At 42.1% G+C, this 22,074-nt stretch overlaps 2 protein-coding genes across 3 annotated transcripts; one reads left to right on the top strand and one right to left on the bottom strand.

The window, feature by feature from the left end:
• Positions 1–3,411: 3,411 nt before the first annotated feature.
• On the bottom strand, positions 3,412–10,475 carry gpnmb (glycoprotein (transmembrane) nmb). 2 transcript variants are annotated; one of them, XM_086281048.1, is made up of 12 exons: positions 10,181–10,475; positions 8,910–9,065; positions 8,673–8,813; positions 7,793–7,966; positions 7,534–7,695; positions 7,105–7,413; positions 6,060–6,119; positions 5,723–5,920; positions 5,106–5,211; positions 4,640–4,860; positions 4,426–4,516; positions 3,412–4,145 (listed from the first exon to the last, which is right to left on the bottom strand). In XM_086281048.1, exons 1-12 carry the CDS (start codon positions 10,248–10,250, stop codon positions 3,998–4,000), a joined length of 1,836 nt encoding a protein of 611 aa, XP_086137174.1. In that variant the 5' UTR covers positions 10,251–10,475; the 3' UTR covers positions 3,412–3,997. The 2 variants fall into 2 exon arrangements, with proteins under 2 accessions (XP_086137174.1, XP_086137173.1); XM_086281047.1 differs by having other exon boundaries at positions 8,652–8,813.
• A 4,628-nt stretch (positions 10,476–15,103) lies between these two features.
• On the top strand, positions 15,104–19,692 carry LOC147304207 (polypeptide N-acetylgalactosaminyltransferase 15-like). Its single transcript, XM_086280241.1, has 10 exons — positions 15,104–15,832; positions 15,957–16,123; positions 16,249–16,453; positions 17,259–17,426; positions 17,770–17,887; positions 18,298–18,492; positions 18,603–18,734; positions 18,832–18,933; positions 19,012–19,155; positions 19,245–19,692. Exons 1-10 carry the CDS (start codon positions 15,312–15,314, stop codon positions 19,407–19,409), a joined length of 1,917 nt encoding a protein of 638 aa, XP_086136367.1. The 5' UTR covers positions 15,104–15,311; the 3' UTR covers positions 19,410–19,692.
• Positions 19,693–22,074: the final 2,382 nt, after the last annotated feature.

Below are 22,074 nucleotides of genomic sequence, written 5' to 3' on the forward strand. Positions count from 1 at the left end.
TTGTACATAGCAGCCCCGGAGCAAGAGTTGGCGCCCCCTCAGCTGGCGGCTGACAGAAGTATAGAGAAAATCGCCTCAGTTTTTCCCCTGAGGGTCCACCATCTTCAGAAAGAAGTGCAAAACAACTACGACATGCAAATAATGCCAACCGTACATGACTGCAGCAATGCAATTTTTCTTTTTAAATTTTTTTTTTTTGGGGGGGGGATTACCATAGTTAATGATAATGGTACTTTAATTTGTCAAAATTTCCTTTCACCTTCCTATTTGAGGGCTGTGGTCAGGGTGCTGCAGAGAATACTGTAATGGGGTCCTTCCTGTAGCTGCCCTCAAGTCAGCAGAGCATGTGTTTGTGGTCTGTTCTGTTCCCAGGCCTCCTGCCACCTTTGTTGGCGAGTGTCTTAGCGAGGTCAAAGCCCCCACTAGGTTTAATTTCATATAGAGCGAGCTTTGTCATTTCAGAGTGGCCCTTGTAGCAAGGCCATCAAGTCGATGTTGTTAACTGCCTGGTGAGGGTAGGGGGAGTCACACTGATAGATGCAAACGTAACTTTTTTTTTAAGTTTCAAGGAAAATGATTTAAACAAAAGGATGTCTCTGTAACCCGCAAATGTACTTGATGTTTCATTTAGTTATGCTTACAGGGAATAACGAGCCAGGATAGGCGCACAGACCATACTGGGTGAACCCTGACTGGCGTTTATTTTAGGGAAAAAAAGGAAAGGAATCCAAAAACATAAAGATACAGTTATTTTTTTTTTTTTTTTCCATGCCGAATGTAAATATGTTGATTGTGGTAAAAGTGCTTGAGTGTATCCATGCTTCCACAGTAGAACGCCGTCTACCTCAGCTGAGGGGGCGGGGGGTTGTTGTGGCACTAGGCACCCAGCCCTGCCCCCACTGAGCGCCAGCGCGCACTGATACCTCAGTCCCCCAAACACTTTCTATTTGGGCGCGCCTTCCTAACACCGTGCTTAACTGAGGGGCACAAGTGATACTTTAAAAAAAAAAAAGTCCCTAACATCTCCCATCTCCCTGCCAACCCACCCTTCCCACAACTTCCCCCTTCCTCCAGTTTATTTTTGATCTACCTCTTTAGAAATGTATTTGAAGTAGAGGCATTCTTCTATTTGTCAGAATTTAACCCTTCTCCACACCTCTACGCTCCCCTCCCCCAGATAAGATTAAAAACTAAGATCATGAACTCTTTAGAATTGAGAAGAATCAAGTGATCAATTTTTTTTCCCAGTGTTTATAAATATATACATGTCTTGACTTTAATTGAAATCCTCGAAACAATAGTTATTTCCTTCTGCTCTCTATTTTTGGTGGTGTGGCTTCCATGTGAACTTTTGCTTGAATTTTTCTTTTTGCATTCAGTAGCTAAAACAAGACAATACAGTTTTTTTGTTTTTTTGATAAAGGGCCTGCCTATTGTTTCTGATTTGTAAGACTTCAAGATAGATAAAAGTCCTGTATTTTTTTTCTTTTCTTTTCTTCCCCTTTTGTCTTTCTCAGATGTTACACTCGCTGATTCGGTAGCTGTTTTGTTCTGTTAGCATTTCTTGGCTGTGTAACGTGGAACATCCTCCTTGGTATGGGACAGATGAGGGACCGGGCCTGAGTTTTTGTAAAAGTGATCAAACTTCAGCTTGATATTCTCTCCTCTGCAACAATGCTTGTGCCCCTTCACCTCCCCCTCACACACAGCTCCACTTGTCAAATGCCTCTAAATAAAGAAAAACAAAATGGAGAAAAACATTTGACACAAATGCATTTTCTTCTAAGATGACTGGGATGCTTTAACTTTTACAGTTAAGTATGATATTACAAAGTGTTTGGGAACCCCAACTAGAAAAAGTCCTGCGGTGCATAGTGTGTAAAAGTCAGCCTCTGCTGACTCTGTAGCTGGAGTTTTTCAGACCTGCTCATGGTCTGGGTTTCCATGACGGAGCAGATCCTGAGGGTGTTAGGTCCTTGGTTAAACTGGATATGTGACAAATGGCCTTTATAATTGGGTTGACTGACCCTGTCAAACATGGTCTTTATTTATCACAATAGGTTAAAGAGAAAAATGGACTCACCTGCTCTATTTTCTATGAATAACACTAAAAGAAGCTGTGGGAAGTTGCTTGTAAGAAAAGGAAAACCAAACATTATCATGAGGTTTCAGCAAAGACCCACCAATCTTGTTTTTGATCAACTTGATTAGGTGATCATCAAAATGTGAGCACCTCTATAAAAGCAGCGGTCTTGGCAGGGTGCTATTTAGGTGTGTGTGTGTGTGTGTGTGTGTGTGAGTGATATAACACAATGCCACAATTTTCTCAGGAGTGAGGTCCCAGCAAATTCACCCCAAGGACAGAGCATGTAATGCCCAGAGGCCTCCAGAATTAGAGCCATGTCTTGTACTCTCGAGGCCTGGAGACACGCTGATCAACTATAATTTGTTTGGAAGGGTTCCCAGGAGTCTCTAAGAGCATTACCCCCATGGCTTAGGTTTGAAGTTGCATCTGAAACAATGTTTACACATAATACGCAGTGCTACATTTAGCAGAAACCAAACGGTGTATCCACACAGGCTCAGCCCAACTGTCTAGGTCTGTGGCGTAGGGGTAACAATTTGGGCTAATTGTGCAGCCACAGGACCTGGGCACTTTGCAGTGAAGTATTGACCATGAATTTCTCTGTATACCAAAGTATCCCAAAGTGAAATGTGAGTCAAGTCATGCAACAGGACAATGATGCCATGGATGGCACAAAATCTAGAACTGACTGGTTAAAGAGAACATGTTGCAATGGCCCAGTCGGCACCTGAATCACAGGGTGTACTTTACACAGGGATGCAGAGAGTCCTGTGAAAACATTTTCCACATGATTGAAGTCGTGTATGAAGTCGATACGAGTTCCACATGTAATGAGTTGACAATGCCCCAAATTCCAAAGCAACATACGTTAGGTAGTGCTGCATTAGAGAAATATTTAAAGTCACTTGGTAAACTTTGCTAAAGGAGTGAAAAATGTGTAATAGTACGGTATTAAAAACTTTAAGTTTAACAATTTGCCTCTGTGCAGTTTAGTGTACTGTACAGTAAAAGCATTAAGTATGTTGTGTGAACTACCTGCTTTAAAATCGGTGACGTGTGATTTGATTGCATTTGATTTGCAGTGTTTGTTTTGATCACAATAATATACAGGATTGTGTTGGGTTACAGGAAAGTGGTGACTTCCTTGCTTGTTTTAAAAGCCCCAAACGATAGTGCTAATGGTTAAAATCCAGTTTTTCACTAAACCATGAATTTTCTGCAGTTAATGTGATTGTGTGAAACAGTTTTAAAACAGATTTAACACCACACACGAACAAATAAATTAATAGAACACTAAAAATCAGTTCATCTAACGTTAAATACATTTTTTTCCAGCTCCATACAAAGACAGATTCCAGTGTCTTCAAAACATAAGTGGTTAGTTCACAGCCTTTATTTAGTGACAGACTTATTTATCAGCCTTTCATCCTCCTTGATTATGGCTGTTTAAATCTTGGAGTTAAAGAAATTAAATTATAACTCATTTGAGGAAAACCATGCATGTATCACTACTAGTAGGATTTTTACCCGTACATTAATATACAGTATTCTAAAGCAATCCATGACAAACGGTACAAAAGCACTTTTCATCAAAAACAGCCATTGCTTGAGCCTAATTCATTTTATAGCAGCTACTACACCCTATGTTGCAATCAAAATGAGTGCCTCAATCACATATTCGACAGCCTCTTCAGTAGAAAATCATCACACCAATCAGCAGCTGCTGTAGCAGTAGCAGTTTTCTGGAGCACAATCAAACAATTAAAACAAGCAAAATATTAGTTTCTTTTACAAATATGGTATTCCTGCTATTTTTGCACTTTAATGCTTAAACTTTTGATTAGATTCATATCTGACAATCACATGCTTTAGGTGTTTTTTATTTTAAGTGATGATGCAGCTCAACAAAGCCTACAGGGGGTTTCTCTCAGTCAGCAGGTGACGGTTCTCCTCACTGGAGGGGAAGAGTGCCTCCTTCAGGCGAATCATGTGACCTCCAACCCCAGCATGGGGATCCTCCACCAGTGACCTGCGAATGGGCCGGTACACCTTGTAACGCCTGGAAGAAAGATGCAGGACACAAAAATATGATGGGAGGGTAATGACACTCTAACTGGATGTGAGCGGCAAGAGTTGGAAAAAGAATACGAGGTGTTTTACGAGCAGGGTAGTAATCAACTGGAAATTCTGTGAGAATCAAAGTGGCTTTGTGTGCATGTGTAAATGCTTTTTAATGTGGCAGTAAAAGGCAAAGTTGTGCATTAAAATCTTTCTGCATCATATATTCGGGTCTTCACACATTTACTGAAGGAATGCTGCTGCATCTGAAGACTACTCACTTGTAGACCACATAGGCAATGAATGCAAAAATGGCCCCCAGAACAGCGCTCGAGGAGAGAACGACTTGGGCAGTGTGAGAGGTTGTGGACACTAATGGGTACAAAGGGCAGTGAAGAGAGTGTAAAACAGACCGGAAACTACAACACACCAGGCAACAGTTTCTACAAAGCTGATTTCAAGAAATATCCTGTTGTATGTGTTTGTGTAGCTAACCAGGTGTGTCCTGGGACTTGTTGATGGTGATGGTGGTGCTGGTGAGGGTCAAGCTGCTGGAGTTCTCCAAAGTGATGTTCACACAGTAGGTGCCCGGTTCCAGAAATCTTCGCGTCAGATGCACTTTGCACTCCGAGAGAGGCGGCACATCGTTGCACATGATGTTGCGTACCTGAGTGCAGCTGGGGTCTGACACGATGGTACAGGCTGAAGTGGGGATGCTGCGGATAAGGGATGAAGGATAAATCAAATAAACCTGTTTCTTTATCTAAAATGTATAGGTTTGTGGGGGGGGTGCCATTGCACCTAAGTGACTAAATTGGATGTGCAGGGAGAAGATCATCAAAAATAAAGTTGATAAACTCCAAAGGTTACTGTGATTTCCTCTTTGAATGTTTAAAAAAATATCTACAGTATTATTATTTTTTAAACATAAATTTAAACAAAGTATATAATAAATGCATACCTGCCCAGACATTTCACCAGGAAGTTGATGTCAGTGTTGGTGACTCTGTGGGCTGACACTTCCAAAATCCGACTGCTTGGCAGGGTGTTCAGTGGGTGCTTGGGCTCTGTGGGGAACAGATTAATTATTTTGTGGGTTTTGGATGTGTAATCCTCTTCCCCCTAAATAATAATATGATGAAGGAACCAGTCAAAGAATCATAGCATGAGGTTGCTTGAATACAAGTTTGTAGAGAGAAACTGGATCGCAACAATCAGGATTTAATGCAGTTTAAATGGAAGAGTGTTTCCTTTTCATTATCAGGGGTGGTTACGCCACACAAGTACGAGTCCCGTCCCTAAGTCCATAGTTCGTGATGAAAGTGAAGCAATTCTGGGATGAAATGTGGGCTGGTTTCTTGTATGTTATTATGATAAATGTGACAAAATGGTTTTTGTTGGAAAGCTTTTAAAATCATACCCACTTTCATTAGCATTAAAGCCATTAAAGTATATTGGAAAATGTGCCCTCGCGTTTAGTTTTTTAAACTGCTACACCATGGCTTCTGTACAATGGTTCATGAAAAAGACTCAGTGGTATACAACATAACTTGAAGGATCCCGCACACTCCCACCTACCAACGACAGTGATATTGCCTGTGAAGGTCCCGTAGGCGTAGCGGAAACACTGGTTGCTGTTGCGACGCCTGGTGCGGAGCCACAGCGGGGTGGTGGGGTTGGATTCTGGGGCAACAGTGGAAGGGAGGGGCTCTGTGGTGGGGAGACCCGTGGAAGCAAAAGAGGAGGTGGTCGAGGGCAGGCTGGTGCTGGGCGGCACTGTAATATGAAGCAAATGGGCTCTGCATAGTGATGCACGCTGGTATTTTAACTTCCTCACATGATATGATTCACCCTCTGCATTCGATATTCCTACATAATCACAATCATAATACACATTTAGCTGTAAAAGCCTCACCCTGTGTTGTCTCCATCTTGGCTGTAATCGCATGAGTAGCAAGTGGAGTTGTAGGAGCCTCTGAGGAAAAGACACGGGAGAAACATGTTTTTCCATTAGCACTGATTCCCCGTCTTTTTGTTGTTGTTGTTGTTGTTTTTAAACAGATACTTGTCTGTGTAGGTTCTCAGTGACGTCACGGTAGTCCTGCGAGCTTTAAAAAACTTTTTTAAAGTTAATTGAAGATGTATAAATACCCGAGACTCTCCCTCTTTGGTTTTAGATCACCTCTCACCTCTTGGATGAGAGGTGAAACTTCTTCAAGAAACTTAAAGAAGTGCAGTCACCTTCTTTTTAAAGCTCCTAAGAAACTGTAGGCACTTGCAGATAATGATTCTGTCTTTTAAAGTTTTACATGTATTTTTTGTTTTTACATTCTTCATAACATAACTGTTTAAGTAGCAGTTGCTTCATATCCCCAAAGTGAAGAGAGATAACTTACTTTGTGTGGCTCACATTTCCCTTTTTAAAGTTTATATTTTGGCATTCCAATTATATTAATTAAAAAAGACTGAAAGACTGTATATAAAATAAGCCATAGTCTCAAGGTCGAAAAAGTCAATCGAAAGCAGAGATGCAGTTTTTCTAATGGCCAGCAGGGGGCAGCTCCTCTTGGTTGCAAGGAGATATCTAATTGTATAGACACATTTGAGAAAATGACCCAATTTTCATTTTATTGATGACTTCAGTGAAAACATTCCTCATTAGTTTATGGTCTCAATTGCTTGTTTAACATCTTAATCAATATTATACATTTTCTCCTCTTTTTTTTCCCAATTGCAGAGAAATTGATGGCAAAGACTTGTCTGTTATGTAAGTGTGCAGTATCCTTGGGTTCTCAGTCAGAGCTACCCCTCTGGTTTCATAACACCAAGATGGTGACACATGACAGTGTGCTGGCCATCTCCATCTGGTTTTAAGGTTTGTATAAAAAGTTAACAAGTCTTCAGATAATACTTTGCTTGTTTTGTCATGTCTATATCTTTGTGACTACTTGTGACAGAACCTGTGGACATGGTCGAGGTCGGGGTGTTGGCAGAAGGTGGACATTCAACTGGAAACGCTGCCTCGACCACCAGCTTCACAGTCATGGTCCCCAGCTTACTGTAGGCGTGCGTGGTTACGTTGCGATGCGTTACCAGCTGATTGCCGTCTCGAAAATCCCAGATGTAGTCAATGGAGGCAGCAGTTTTCAGGTAGCCGCTGGGGTCATGGAGGTGGACTTTGAAAACCACATCCTCACCACGGATGAAGATATTCTCAGATTGGTTGACTGCACACTTCTGAGAGATGTCGACCGCCACTGGAATTTTATCTAAGGGAGTGCGTAAGAATAATGTAAATGACGTATTAGGTTTCTGCCTGTTTGTATCTCTGTTTGGCTGAAACATGTAGGCAGATAAAACTGTATAAGCAGAATATTTGTTGTTCCCACCTGTGACAAAGAAGACGGCGTTGTCGGTAGAGAGGGGGCTGTACTTCCTGCGCTCGCGTTTCCTGTAGACCATGACTTCCATGACCTCTGCCCCCAGAGGGATGTTGGTGGTATTGATGGTCACACTGGAGGAAGAGCCGTCACACGTCTCAAAGTACTGGCCTGGGACAAAAAGAAGAGACAAACTGAGTTGGTTTAGATGTTCTTCTTTTTCCTTTCGTATCCTGTGTACATGCAAACTTGTAAACTTGTATCTCACCCATTGTGTGCCAAACATAGACGTAGCTCTTTCGTCTCCAGTCATTGCTCTGAGGGAAGGGTCTCCCATCTGGGAACATGTTGCATTTTGCCTTGTCTATACATTTTCCAAAGCCATAGTCATCCAACCAGGAAGTCCAGTTGTACACGTAGCCAGAGCGAACCTGCCCATTGGCTGTTTGACAGAAAATAAAGTGATGTAAAAGCTTTAATTTTAAAAAAATAAAAATGAACTGATTTTGCATGATAAATCTGTTCAGCGATTACACATGGCTGGTAGCTACAAATGCTAAGATAACTATACTATGATAACTAAAGACAATGAGTAGCCAGGTTCATTGAGGCGTAATTTGTCTATTTTAGTGTTTATCAGCAGCTTGTTCTGGTTTTTATCTTAAGGGGGAGCCTACTTTAACTCTTTCCCTCATAATGACGTGTTTTGACACCCCCTGTGCCCTTAATAACATGTTTTGACATCTCAATATGTATCAATAAACATGTGGTTTGATGACCATCAGATTATGTTCCAGATTTTTTCAAGACTCAAGGGTTACTCCTAGTGGGCCATCTTTTTACAACAGTGTACAATTTAATTTGCTCTTTGGTGGGCTTACATAAATCAACCACAACATTTAAACCACCTGCCAGCTGTGCTGGTCTCTCATGTGGATAAAACTGCTCTGACCCATCAAGTACAGGCCATTTGATTGACTCCTCGTGATCAGTGTTTTCACTTCACCTGTCAGTGGTTATAATGTTGTGGCTGATCAGTGTATATGGCCCCATGATGCTTTGTGGTGGTGTGATGCTATGTGTGTGCAGGTTCATGGCCTGGCCCGGCCTGGCTTTCTTGGCAGCACCTGACGCCTCCAGCTCCGTACCATCCTCACAGTGCTCATCCCAGATCAGGTTCCCATTGGCATCCTCCTTCTGGCAGGGAGGATACTCCAGCTTTGCAGTGAAGGTGATGGAAGAGCCATTCAGAGCTGGACTGTCACTGGTCAAACGGACTTTGGGTTTACCTGCAGAGAGGTGGACTTTCCAGGTGAATGACCTGAAATACCTACGCAAATGTTTCAATGGTGAAAAAAAAAACACCCAGAAAACAAATTACCCACCTCTGTGGTGCATAAAATCATTTAACTTTATGTTTAGTGGTGGGTAGATGTAATCATCCCATGGGTTGGTGTCGGGAAGCCAGCCAGGGATCGGTGGGATTGGAAATGGAAACTTCCCTGATAATGAGTGCTTGTGTGGGAATACATCCCTGTATGCTGGGGAGAGATAAAGCAGAGAGACAAGGACAAGGAACCTTAAAATGTATTTTGGTTTGATGTGAGTCCCTCACTAAAGAGCTTCTGTCATTTACTTGAATCCATTTAGAAGTTAAATGTTTCTTTCCTTCATTAGGCTCCTTTAAAATGTAATTAAATGTTAAGTAACAGTGTAGCCCCAAAATACCCGCATAATGACCAAAATCATGTTTATTTCCTGACATGGAAAAATCTGCTTCCAGTACCTGGTTTCCACCTTTAGTAAAAATATTTTACTAAAAGCTCCCATGACTGAAACGATGAAATGATTGAGGGCTGTACAACAGACTACATTTAACTAAGCCCAATAAAACAGGAGGAAAGCGTTTGGAACGTTAGGCATAAATAAAATGTTTATTGTTATACAAAAAAGATATTGGATTTATACATTTTTAGTAAGATGACCTAGTTTTTGATCTTTCATCTCCACAATCTTACTTATTTATTTTTTTTATTCGGATCTCCACGCCCTTGTTTTCTGCTTTCTCGTCATCTAGCCTGAGTGACATATTTTTCAGCGCAAAAACAAATTCAATCTGTGTAATCTGGTTAAAGGCGAAGAAAAAAAACGATCCAAACATCTGGAACGTCTGTACGCAAACAGAAATTTATTCAGCCAAGAGAGCGCATGGCGTGAAAATAGAGGGGGAAAGGTGATTTTAAATTTGCATTTATTAAATTAATGTCACATTTGCTTTTTTTATGATACCGGAGGAAAAAGATTGTTAAAACTTTTTACGGGATTCCATCTGGTTATGATAACAAATTAGAGAAAGCTACGATTTCTCCGTTTTTTCTGGATGTAGAGAATTGTCTGTTTGTGGAGTGAGTAGCAGTCTTAACGGAGCACACGCCTTAATCAGTCTCATGGGACTCTGACTGTAGAGAGCGGATGGCAGGACGAGTTAAATAAACAAATGAATAAACAAACAACCCTAGGAGATAAACATCAAACACCAAAATTATTCAATTCACGTAAAGACATTAAATTAAAAATCTGAAATCAATAAACCAACATTTTTAAACCACAGCCACAACTCTTTCACTTCAAACTATTCCAAAGTAGCGCCACTTACTTTTGCGTCCATCAGCTTGATAAAGAAAGCAGGCACAAGCCAGGAGGGAAACACACTGCCAGGCTTTCATTTTCACTCGTCCGTGGGGGGTAAAAACAGTCGTCTCTGCAGCTTTAAGTACCCACGAATAGTGTCTCTGTGCGCCGACACAGCGTGTCCCTCTTTCTCCTCGTCCGGATTTGCCAGTACTACCCCTCCGTTTGTCCCGCTGTCCACTAATTTAAAGTGGCTCCGCTGAGCGCACAAACATGTGATGTTTCCTAACGAGACACATCTCATCACTCATTAGTCCCCCAAACTCAGGAAACTCATGAGAGACGAGATGCGCGCGGACTGCACCGTGCGCATGCTCATCCTCTTCTTTCTCTCCCATTTGACAAAAAGTTCAGTGACTTTTAATCTGCTCAATCTTTCATACTCTTGCGTTTTTTAGAAGTGTTATTCCCTTTCGTGTTAATCTGTTTATTTTATTTTTTCCCCAGTTTATCATTTCTGTTTTTTATTGTTTAATGTAGTCGATTTTTTAATTGTTAATTAACACGGCAGCACATTGTCCACAATAAATATATTTCAATTATATCGTTTTTTTGTCCCTTCTTTGTTCTCAAATTTGAGAAGTTTTATTAACTTTATTAGATAATAAAATTTTGATCAAACAATGTTTTTCTTAAATATATAAAAAGAGGGTTTTGTGTGTGATTTAGTCGGATCATGTAACTATATAATTACATTAGGAAGCCTGGATATCTTCTTATAATATTATATTTTCCTTAAGTTCTGCCACGGAAGTCCGATAACAGATAAAGTCCAAGCGTGCAGAGCTGTGCACACATGACTGAAATGTTTGACACGATGAATCGGAATCATGCTGAGACACCTCACTCCGCGCGTGGAGGTTGCGCCACAGATGAATCCTAAAAAAGCAGAAGGGATGCCTAATGTTCCTTCTGCGTCGTGTTCGCTTTCGACACCATCCACCATGTGATGAAAGTCACTGTTGACGGCAGGTCTGCTGCTGCAGCTGCTGTCACAAGAGAGTTTGGAAAAGGGTTACAAAGGGATCCTCGCGTGCAAACAGATTTCTTAAAACTGGGTTCAAAAGTCAGCGGAGTCTGAACGAACAAATAGCTCACGCGGAATATTTCTAGCAATGGTATTAATGGACAAAATACTGAAAATAAAGCAACTATTCGTCTCTATTTAAATAAATAAAAGCAGAAACAAAAGAGAAGGAGCTTGAATAAATTGTGTGTCCTTGCTGGGTCGTGCGATTTCAAGCATAGAAAAGCAAAGCAATGTCAGCAGACAAGGTTTCTAACGAATTACGTTTTTAAAATAAATAAATAAATAAATAAAAACACAAGAAATAAACAAATAAATAGAAACAAAAAAACTTAGATCTAAAAATCCGGGGTGTTGATTGTGACAAATCCCCCCGGCCGACAGGCGTGGTCGCCTGCAATTTTGCGAATTTTAATCGGTTCAGTTGTTGGGAGAGCTCCAATAGTGACCTCCTTTAAAGCTCTGAGATCTGCTTTGCATGTTTTAGATATCGAGCTTCAGAATCTGTTGGCATTCGAGTGAAATCTGTGTTTTAATTCATTAAAACCTTTGTGGTGTCCTCGGGATTCCCATATGCTTGTTTGCCACTCACCTAGGGACCATTATTGGTCCGAGGACACCACAATTTGAATAAATAAAAAAGGAAGAAAGTCATTGTGGCGGTTAATTGCTGTCACATGTCAGAATAAAGACACCAGACATTCAGCAGCTTGGAAAAGCTGCATTGATAAACGAAACACTGATGGCCACTGATCAAGACCACGGGATCTGACAGAAGCTCTTGAAGAAAACATTATTAGAGCAGATGTTTAAAAACGGCACGTAACATGTTATATTTCTTTGATCCAACATGCTTTGTTTTGAAATTCTGAAATTAAAATTTGTGCTTTTTTTTTTTACACTTGTTGTGTTAAAATTCATTTATCACGACTTTTCTTAAAATGACACTACAGTGCGGATCCTTAGATTCTTCTTTTTTTTAATCAACCAAGTGTAGGGGAAACATCCATTACTTGCAATACCGACTTTCTCCAGTAGAGGGAAGCACCCCTCCGCAGCTTCTCATGCAGCCTGTTACTAAACCCCATTCCTCTCGAATCAGATCAACTCTTGATCATTTCCAGGGTTCAGTAAAACGTTACTGAACACTAAAAATTAAGTGTTTATTCTGATTCTGCATATGTTGTTTTCATTATTAATGAACCTCCTGATTAGTTTCTACATTCATTCAAGTCCTTTGCTATAAAAAAAAAAAATCAATTTTAGTGAAATTCTGAAATGTTTTTATATCCTCAAGTTCAAACCCCCGACAAATGCAGTTTATTTACAGAAAACGGTAAAGCTGGAACACGTTAATTATCGATGGTTCAACTTTTAAAAGTAACCCAAATGTGTATTATTTGTCCAGCCGGGTGTTGTGCCAAAAAGTGATTGTCTGCCAAAAACTGATTTCCGGTATTTGCCAAAAAGCGATTGCTCATATTTAAAGTGCTATAAGTAACTTGTTGGGCTATAATATGTTAAACATATGTCAAATGCATCCCTTATGGATGACATAAAGTCATCTTGAGCCACAAACAACATTCGTGTAACAAGATACAAGCCGCAATCAGTTTTTGGCAGCGACTTTTATATAACCTTTATTTATGCAGTAAAAAAAATCTCATTAACATTAAAAATGTATTTTGTAAGAGTAAGTTGCCCAACAGGACAGCAGAAACGGCAGCAAATATTACAATAGTTCTGTAAAAATATTTTAAGTGGGGATAAAGGACCGGATTGGTTATAATGTAAGTACAAGTTGTAAAGATACTTAAAAAACAGATAATTTTTTAATTCTTTATGTAACCCCTTTGTATCCCCTGTTCACTGAAGTCTATTTACGAACATACGTAAAGATATTACACATAAAAAATACACAGAAACACTGGAAATCAGTTTTTGGCAGACAATCACTTTTTGGCACAACACCGGCACATAAATATGTCTCTGTCTGCTTGTCTTCTATGCAGCCCAGAGAATAAAAAGTGCTCCAGGTTGTAAAAGACAGAAATATGATTGAAAAACAAGCCAACTGTGCAGCCAGCAGTCCCTTTATCCCCCCCCCCCCCCCCCCCCCCCCTTCCCCTTTCTCTCTCACTGTCGTGCCGTCTCATTTACAGCTCTGGCTTCTAGCTAGTGGACTGGATGGAGGAATGCAGAAACATTCCTGGGAATGTGGACAGGATCTTCAATGTGTCTGTGTGCGCGCTCGCGCGTGTGCGTGTGATCCTTTGGTGTTTGCACGCTTGTCTGAAAACGTGCTGGCGGTGGAAACTTTAATTCGGCGTGTGTTTTGGCCGCACAGTGGAACATATGAGACTGTTCACTGCGCAGAGCTGGAGCTACACAGAGACATTCTTTCTTTTCCAACCCCGAGGCGCGTAAACACATTCCCACCAGAACACTGGAGTCAGGACCCGGTCACCCTCTTTCTCATCTTCGATTTCTCTCTTCAACCCCCCCCCCCCCCCCCCCCCCCCACACACACACACACACACCCCTTCTCTCTCTCTTTTGGCCTTTCAACTTGTCAGCCTGTCTCTCCAGGTGCTCTGTCCCAGTTCTTGAAACTATAATCATAATTATCAGAAGGCACTCTACGCTGTTGTCCGGGAGACCTGAAGTGTCCTTGTGTGGTCTATAACACACTCATTAAGCCTGCAATGGAGCTTTAAGAGAGCCACTGCCACCAGGACAGTGAACTGGTCTCTCAGTGCAGCCGACCTAAGCTCTTAAAACTCCTCAGGCTTTCCTGCCAGCTTGTATGGAGGTCTTTCTCGCAGATGTTAGCCACAATACAGAGCAGAAGCAGAGAAGCTGCCATGGCGCAGAAGACGCAGAAGGGTTTGTGATGTGCACAGTCTGACCTTCTAATGCCATTATCATAATGTATTAGGAAATTATTAGGCTTTAGTTTTTGCCAATTTTCCACTCAAACCTTTTCTTTTTCGTCAGCAGTTCAGTTTTGTGGTGTGGGAAATTCCATTCATAGAATACCAAAAACAAGTTTATGACAACACACAAGCATGCACATTTCCACTTGTCGAAAAAGAAAACAGTAAAATAAACACGCGGACCCAAGTCATTCGGTCTTTACTTTCTTTAAGACTGGCTGCCAAGATCTCCACAGAGAACCAAGGAGATCGAAGCCGTGAACGCCCCGCTTCCCGGCACCAACAGACGGTCATGGGACCCGGAGGCCCGAAGCCAGCTGGCCAGAGGAAGCGTCTTTGATGTGTGACGCCCGGAGGGAGTCGCCTGCTACAAGCAGACTCTCACACACAGACTGGAGGAAATGTAAAAACATTGTGTCTTTCCACTGCAGTGCGGACTTATTTATAACTGAGCTAGTAAAAATGTGTTTTGAAATGGCTAATTATGGCTTTTACCACTTAATTTAGAGTATTTTAGGATTCCCCACAAGGCGTTTCAGGAATAATAAGATGACAAGAAGACAATACTAATACGGCGTCTGAGCCAAGTAGACTTCCTAAACTTTAAACATTGTATTTTTATTGCGATGGAAAGTGAAAAGCAATAAGTGTATACTACTCTGTGCGTTCTGGAGAATTTTCTTAATTATATTTTTTCTAAAATTATCTTTTAATCCTTCTTGTTATGAAGTAGAGACGAAGACCTGAGCAGGTTGAGTAACAGGTGGATACAGGAAGTGACGACCTTTACATGATTTACATGACGCAAAAAATTTTGCACAGGCTCTAGGACCGCGGGAGGAGCTGGATGAAAGACAAAGTCAGCGAAACTCCATCATCTCAAAGTTGAGAACTTGTCTCAAACCTGCACTGTATGTCACTCTTGTCCCAGCTCTGGTACTCAATGAATGCGCCTCTACTCTTCTTCAGGGGATTCGTGTGCGATCTATTTATTTCTTGAATCATTCTAGTTGCATCACGCTGATGAAATGCAGTGCTCGTCAAGATGAAGCAAAACAAACACATCTGCAATTCAAAACAGCACCGGGCCGCCTTCTGAGCACAGTCTCACGCCTCCTGCGCCGTTGCTCAGCATGAGGCGGAGGAGCGCCATCCGGAGGAAGATGCTCTGCCTCTGGCTGCTGCTCATCGGATTCGCTCTGGTTGCGCTGGCGCTCTCAGATCTCTTTAATCGGGACAGCGACCACAATCTTCACAAACCCGGCCCTCCCCGCCAGCCCCTCCAGCGGATCGCCAGTCCTCCGGATCTAGAGGTCATCGTGGACTCCCATGACCCTGCTTTGGAGCTAGGCGCCGATTTGACTCCTCTGAAATCTCTGCAAGAAGACCAGCTGTTATTCGTCCCATCCATACATGGCACCAAGAGCTCGCCACAGAAAAAGCGGAGTTACAAGATGCTCCTTCCCGGAGCAAGTAAAGATACCACCGTACGCGGGCCACCTACGCACGGTGAAATGGGGAAAGCAGTGCGCCTTCATCTGGAGGGTTTGGAGAGGGATATGGAGCTCAGGGCTTTGCAGCAGTACGGTTTCAATGAGGTAGTGAGCGAAAGGATTTCTCTGCATCGCAGGCTGCCAGAGGCGCGCCATCCAGAGTGAGTGAACAAAGCGCACGATTGAAAATATAAACCAAAAGTTACCCCATACTGGAGTTCAACAAGTGCTAAAAGTTAGTGTAGTTGTTACTGCTTTCACAATTTGTCCCCCTCCCATCAACAGGTGTTTGGGGGAGCAACACATCGAGTCTCTGCCATCGGCCAGTGTTGTTATCTGTTTTAATGACGAGGCTTGGTCCACTCTCCTACGCACAGTACACAGTGTCCTCGACACTGCACCTAAACAGTATCTGCAGGAGGTCCTGCTGGTGGACGACCTAAGTCAACAGGGTGAAATTATCCATCCATCCATCCATCCATCCATCCATCCATCCATCCATCCATCCATCCATCCATCCATCCATTAATTCAGTGTGCTGACAGCTTGTTCCGCCTTTTCTCTATGCTCCTCCTAGGTCACCTGAAGACTGGGCTGAGTGAGTACGTGTCTCATCTGGATGGAGTGCGTTTGATTCGCAGCACCAAACGCCTCGGGGTTGGAGGTTGCCGGACATTAGGTGCTACCAGGGCTGTTGGGGAGGTGCTGGTGTTCATGGACTCCCACTGTGAATGCCAAAAGGGCTGGCTGGAACCGCTGTTGGAGAGAATTGCCCAGGACAGGTACTTTTTTAAAATTATTCCAATTAAAAATCTATTTTCATATTTTACGGCGAGAAAGCTCCTGTTAGTATGCTGCATACTAACAGGATTCCAAATGCAAGTTCTTAAATGGGTGACATGTCAAAATATAAACAGTTACTGTGCCAGATTTTTTTTTAACTTTCTCTAATGAGTTCAGCCTTTGGACAGAAACACTTGTGAGGAGATGAAGGGTTCAGACTTATCATTCGCCCTTACTCATTAGCAAAGCAGGGCGATGCATGAGGTGTATGTGTGTGTATCGAGCACTGAGCTCCCATGATTTGGCTCTCGTCTTATGTCTCAGGCTGCCTGCAGCGTGGCTCTAATTAGACTAGGTAATTAAGCTGAGAGCTCGGGCTTGGAATCTGCAACCATTCGGCTCTCTCGGCCACATGTTTGACCCCTCTCCCATTTTTTCTCAATTCCCTTTTTGATCTTTTCATTTCCTTAAAGCATCACGCCACACATGATCATTTGGCATGGATATTTCAAACAGCACACATGGGGAGCCAAAACATTCCTCGACAAAGGACAGTACATGTTTCTGAACTTCCTGTGACACAGCCGGCGTTTGCAATTACAAACACATGCATACAGAAATGAAAACGCAGTGTCTATTTTACCTAGTTGTGCACAGATTAGTAAATGTAAACGTAGTCAAGGAGTTATTAGCTATAACTTGACTAGTAGTGGCATGCTTTACATCCAAAGTAGTCTAATTCACCACACTTAATAAATGCAAATAAAAAGAGCTGCTGAGATCCAGAATGTGGTGTCTTCTTAGGACCAGAGTGGTGTCCCCCATCATGGATGTGATAGACTGGCAGTCCTTTCGGTACAATGCCACCCAGTGGCCAATTAGGGGGGTGTTCGACTGGAGACTTGACTTCTTTTGGGAATCAAATCCAGAGTTGCAAGATAAAGACCCAGAGATGGCTGTCCAACCTCTGCAGTAAGTGTGCAGCTGTTAAGGGGTGCAAGTTAGATTTAATGAGTTCTTATTTGCATGATAACAATGCTAAATGAACCATATTAAGAAAGACGGATCAGATGTAATTTTACACGGTATGTGTAAGTGCATAACTGACCTTTGCCTTTGAAAAGTCTCGAAAATATGACCAATTAGAATACAGAAGTATAAAAACTAAGGACCATACATGTGGAGCTGTTTGTCCTTGTGTTCCAAACCCAGACTTTAACATCCTGAAGTTCATTATGTCACTCTACTCCAGAGATACCAACACATCCATGCAGTTCTTTTTAAAAAAAAATGATGCTGGTTCTGATTGTGACAGGAGCCCAGCGTTAGGAGGTGGAGTTGTGGCTATCGACCGACATTTCTTCCAGAGCGTGGGAGCCTATGACCCTGGGATGGTGCTATGGGGTGCAGAGCAAATTGAGCTGTCAATCCGGGTAAAGGAAAGCTCATTTGATGTCAACTTTCCTGCTAAATCCTCCAGTGCACACACACCAGACAGAGAGATGACAGACTGCATTTGCTTTTTATTTTAAGCCATGTAAGGTATTTTAGCAATACTTTGCCTGAGTGATTCGGTTGCCTTCTGTTAGTGCTTTAGGATTGCTGTGCTATGAGATGATGCCTTTTGCAAATGGAAATTTCAGCTTGGATAGTGGTCTGGGAATGTCCTGGCCCACTGATGAATGTACCAGTGTGAGAGCAAAAATGTTATAAATCAACTTGTCTGCCTGGGATGACCATTAAAATATGAAACAATATGACTAACAAACGGGGAATTAAAAAAAAAAGAAACACAGAAAACAATTATATTCTTTATTACTGAAATACAACTACATTCTTATAGGTGTGGTCATGCGGCGGCTCCATGGAGGTGGTACCTTGCTCCCGCGTGGGCCACCTCACTCGCCGCCACCTGCCGTATCGCTTCCCAGATCAGGACTTGCTTCAGAGGAACAAGATCCGGATTGCTGAAACCTGGATGGACACGTACAAGAAAATCTACTACAGAAGGGACACGCTTGCTCATTTCATCAGACAGGTGTTTGTGTGTATGTGTGTGTGCGTGTGTGAGTCAACACATCTGGTCAAGAGATTGTCTGGTGAGTGTGCACCACATACAAAAAAATGAAACTTTCTTTCTTTGTCCAGTCTGAAAACCCGAACATCACGGAGCGTCTGCGGCTGAAGAGGAGTCTGGGCTGTAGGAACTTTCACTGGTTCCTAACTACAGTCTACCCACAGCTTTATATCCCCCAGGACAGAACTGCACTGTCAGGAGAGGTATCACAAGCTCTCACATGCTCATACATGCACACGAATATATGAACAAGTTGTGTATGGATGGACTGTGAGGCATCATGTCTGTATCTGCTTGCAGCTGTACAGTGTTGGTACTGGCAGATGTGTAGACTATCCCCAAGGTCGGGGACTGCAGGGTGGGGCCATGGATGTGGCACCGTGCACTGGGACAGGTAGCCAGGTAACCATGATTACAGATTACTTGATGATAACAACAGATAAGTGAGACATCAGTGAAGCTGATCTCTTGCTGTTGTAGCACTGTGATCTAAACTCTGAGGGTGAAGTGCGATGGGGTCCCACGGGAACTTTGTGCTTGGATACTGAGGGAGAGAGGGCGGTCCTCTCTCCTTGCGCCAGCCACCGATTGACCCCCGGCAGACTCCAGTGGAAGTTCATAAAGGCAAGACGAAGAATTGAGCGACAGGCAGTTTTTATGACTACCCGGGGCATTTAGCTGACTCTCTGCATATGTTTTCCACTTTTCCACAGCTGAGCGGCCAGCTCGTTCACCAACTGTCTCAGTTATGTCTGGAGGCTGTAAAAGAGGAAGGCGACAACAAGCGCAGCACAGGAGGTCTTTTCCTGCGCCAGTGCACCCACCACCCCAGACAACAGTGGCACTTTGAACAACTAGTGGCTCCCAAAGGTGCCTGATAGAGGGACTAGCTTTAGCAAGATATAAATCCCAGGCAAATCTATCATCATATCACATATTTGTAGTGTCATACATATATTTATATTACACACACACACACACACACACACACACACACACACACACACACACACACACACACACACACACACACACACACACACACACACACATGTATTTTGCAACTTTTTGCTCCTGTTTTAAGGATTGCAATTATCATTACCTGTATTAACTGTATTAACTAATGATAATGTCAGTTTCAGTACCTGTTGTCTTTATGAATATTTCATCATATATATTATTATAAAAACTGTATATTAAATTATTTTTGTGTCAGTAAATGGTTCCGTGAATTTGTGATCTGTTTGTGTACATTTCTAAAATATTTAACCGGCAGACAAAACACCACCACAGCTCTGAATTCAGGACAGTTTTGCCATTATGCTGGCCTTCACGTACACCACATCTAAGCAAAAACTACAAAGAGTTTATTTTCTCATATCAGGAAGAACAGAGGTGTTATGATAACATTAAAATGGCTGCATCTTGTTGAAGTGTCCAAACTGCTGAAAGAGTGTGTGCAGCATGGAGAGTGCCTGGATATTATATATCAACAGCAGAGGGAGCCATCAGCCTTCAGAATCATTTCTGAAAAAGCCAAACTCCTTATTTTGGTATTGTTAAACACAAATAGCACCCCTCCCTCCATTCTAGTCATTTATTATAATATATATAACATGTTCTTATATGCATTTCTGTCATTAGGGCTAACCTAACGGATGTGACAGTGACGTCCATCCGTCTGAGAGAAGTGGATTTGCTCGACAACAGGAAAATTTGGTTTTGTTTCTAGGTATTAACTCACAGTCTAATAAACCAGATTTTCTTTAGGCCATGGAGCTTAAGAATAGGATGGACTCTAAACTGGTTCTCAGTGTCTCTATCTTGGCCTCAAGGCAATGAGTTCTAATAACCCCCAATACTCAGCCTCAAAATAATGCTCTTCTTAACCCATGCTCCACTTAGCCCAGTGAACTTCACAGCACCTTCTGAATAAAAAATAAATAAAATCATATGGTAACCTCTTAGTATGTCTTTCTTAGTTATGCACCTACTGAGCTGTTGCAAAGGAAGTGCAACATATTTCTGTTGCAGTGGGTTTTCAGAGATGGGCTAGGGCTATCGTATGGAAGCTGTTTGCTTCTCTATCAGAAGTAAACAGCTGCTGTTGATTCTAAATGGTCGAAATTGCATGGCTGTATTTACATCGATTCCCATTGAAAAATACAAAAAACCCCCCAATAATATATGTGCTTTCTATAGCTGTTGTGCTTACACTTTAGCATACATCTATATATTTTTTATATTTTAAAATCATCATTATCCGTCTATTGATCTATCCAATAATATTTTTTTAAATGTTATTATTTAATTGTTTTGTTTTTGTGAAGCAGTGGTTAGCACAGTCCCGTCGCAGCAAGAAGGTCCTGGGTTCGAGTCCAGTCTGGTCTTTTCTGTGTGGATTCTTCATGGGTTCCTCCAGGATCTCTCTCAAAGACAAGCATGGGGTCAGGTTAAATGGTGATGAATTGCCTTCACACTGATTTGAAAATTCATGCTTAAATTGGTTTGAATTTGAACATGAATGGCTGTCTGTCTCTGTGTGATAGATTGGTGACCTGTCCAGGGTGTTCTCCCAGGGAACAACCACACAAGTATCAGTACCCACTTCTTTTTTGATAGAGAGTACAGATACTTGGTACTTTGAATTTCACTTCAGTTACTTGATAAAGTCTAATTTACTAGCTAACTCTTGTGATGACCTCTCCACAGACACAGAAACTGCATGCATTCACAATCAGAAAGCATTTGACCTACATGAGAGCAGCACCAGGTACAAAACCTTTGCTGTCCAAACACAACATTAGAGCAAAGCTTCGGTTTGCCATTGAATGGAAAGACAATGACAGAGTCATGGTAAACATGCTTGGTGCACACCAAAGACAGCTTTAAGGGACACAGTATTAAAAGTGAATTACATGCAAGAAAACCCCTCCACCATTCAAGCCAATGTTTTGCTTCCATTAACTACACCCTGATGCCAAGCTTACTTTTTCTGCTTGCTCTTAGTGTGTGTCTCCTTTTTTTGTTAATAAATGACTGAAAAAGCTAGTTTTCCTTATGGCTTTGTAGTGATGTAATCAGTAAGGAGAAGATCTTTACTGGTCTAAAAATAGCATAAAAAAAGAAGAAAAGAATGAGATGTAATTACCTTTCCACATGATAATAATAATAATAATGGATTGGAGTTATATAGCGCTTTTCAAGGCACCCAAAGCGCTTTACAATGCCACTATTCATTCACTCTCACATTCACACACTGGTGGAGGCAAGCTACAGTTGTAACCACAGCTGCCCTGGGGCAGACTGATAGAAGCGAGGCTGCCATATCGCGCCATCGGCCCCTCTGGCCAACACCAGTAGGCAAGTAGGGTAAAGTGTCCTACCCAAGGACACAACGACCAGGACAGAGAGCCCGGGGATCGAACCGGCAACCTTCCGGTTACAGATACGCTTCCCAATCCCCTGAGCCACGGTCGCCCCGTGGCTCAGGGACACTTCTCATAGACCTCACAGGGTTACTGTGAGGTCTATGAGAAGTGT

This window comes from Aulonocara sp. 'chitande type north' Nkhata Bay, linkage group LG22 (assembly GCF_057382095.1).
Source record: "Aulonocara sp. 'chitande type north' Nkhata Bay isolate Kocher_YH1m ecotype deep benthic linkage group LG22, A_spYH_male_GT1.1, whole genome shotgun sequence".
Taxonomy (NCBI): domain Eukaryota; kingdom Metazoa; phylum Chordata; class Actinopteri; order Cichliformes; family Cichlidae; genus Aulonocara; species Aulonocara sp. 'chitande type north' Nkhata Bay.

Bases quoted from the DNA above. Each gene is read 5' to 3' on its own strand.
- gpnmb (XM_086281047.1), bottom strand. From the start codon at position 10,250: ATGAAAGCCTGGCAGTGTGTTTCCCTCCTGGCTTGTGCCTGCTTTCTT. The intron at 7,414-7,533 runs GTGGGAACAACA...GCACTCCCTTAG, and splicing joins CGCCGTCTTCTTTGTCACAG to ATAAAATTCCAGTGGCGGTC. The intron at 5,921-6,059 runs GTGAGGCTTTTA...TTCATATTACAG, and splicing joins CAAGATGGAGACAACACAGG to TGCCGCCCAGCACCAGCCTG.
- LOC147304207 (XM_086280241.1), top strand. From the start codon at position 15,312: ATGAGGCGGAGGAGCGCCATCCGGAGGAAGATGCTCTGCCTCTGGCTG. The intron at 15,833-15,956 runs GTGAGTGAACAA...TCCCATCAACAG, and splicing joins CCAGAGGCGCGCCATCCAGA to GTGTTTGGGGGAGCAACACA. The intron at 17,888-18,297 runs GTAAAGGAAAGC...ACATTCTTATAG, and splicing joins AAATTGAGCTGTCAATCCGG to GTGTGGTCATGCGGCGGCTC.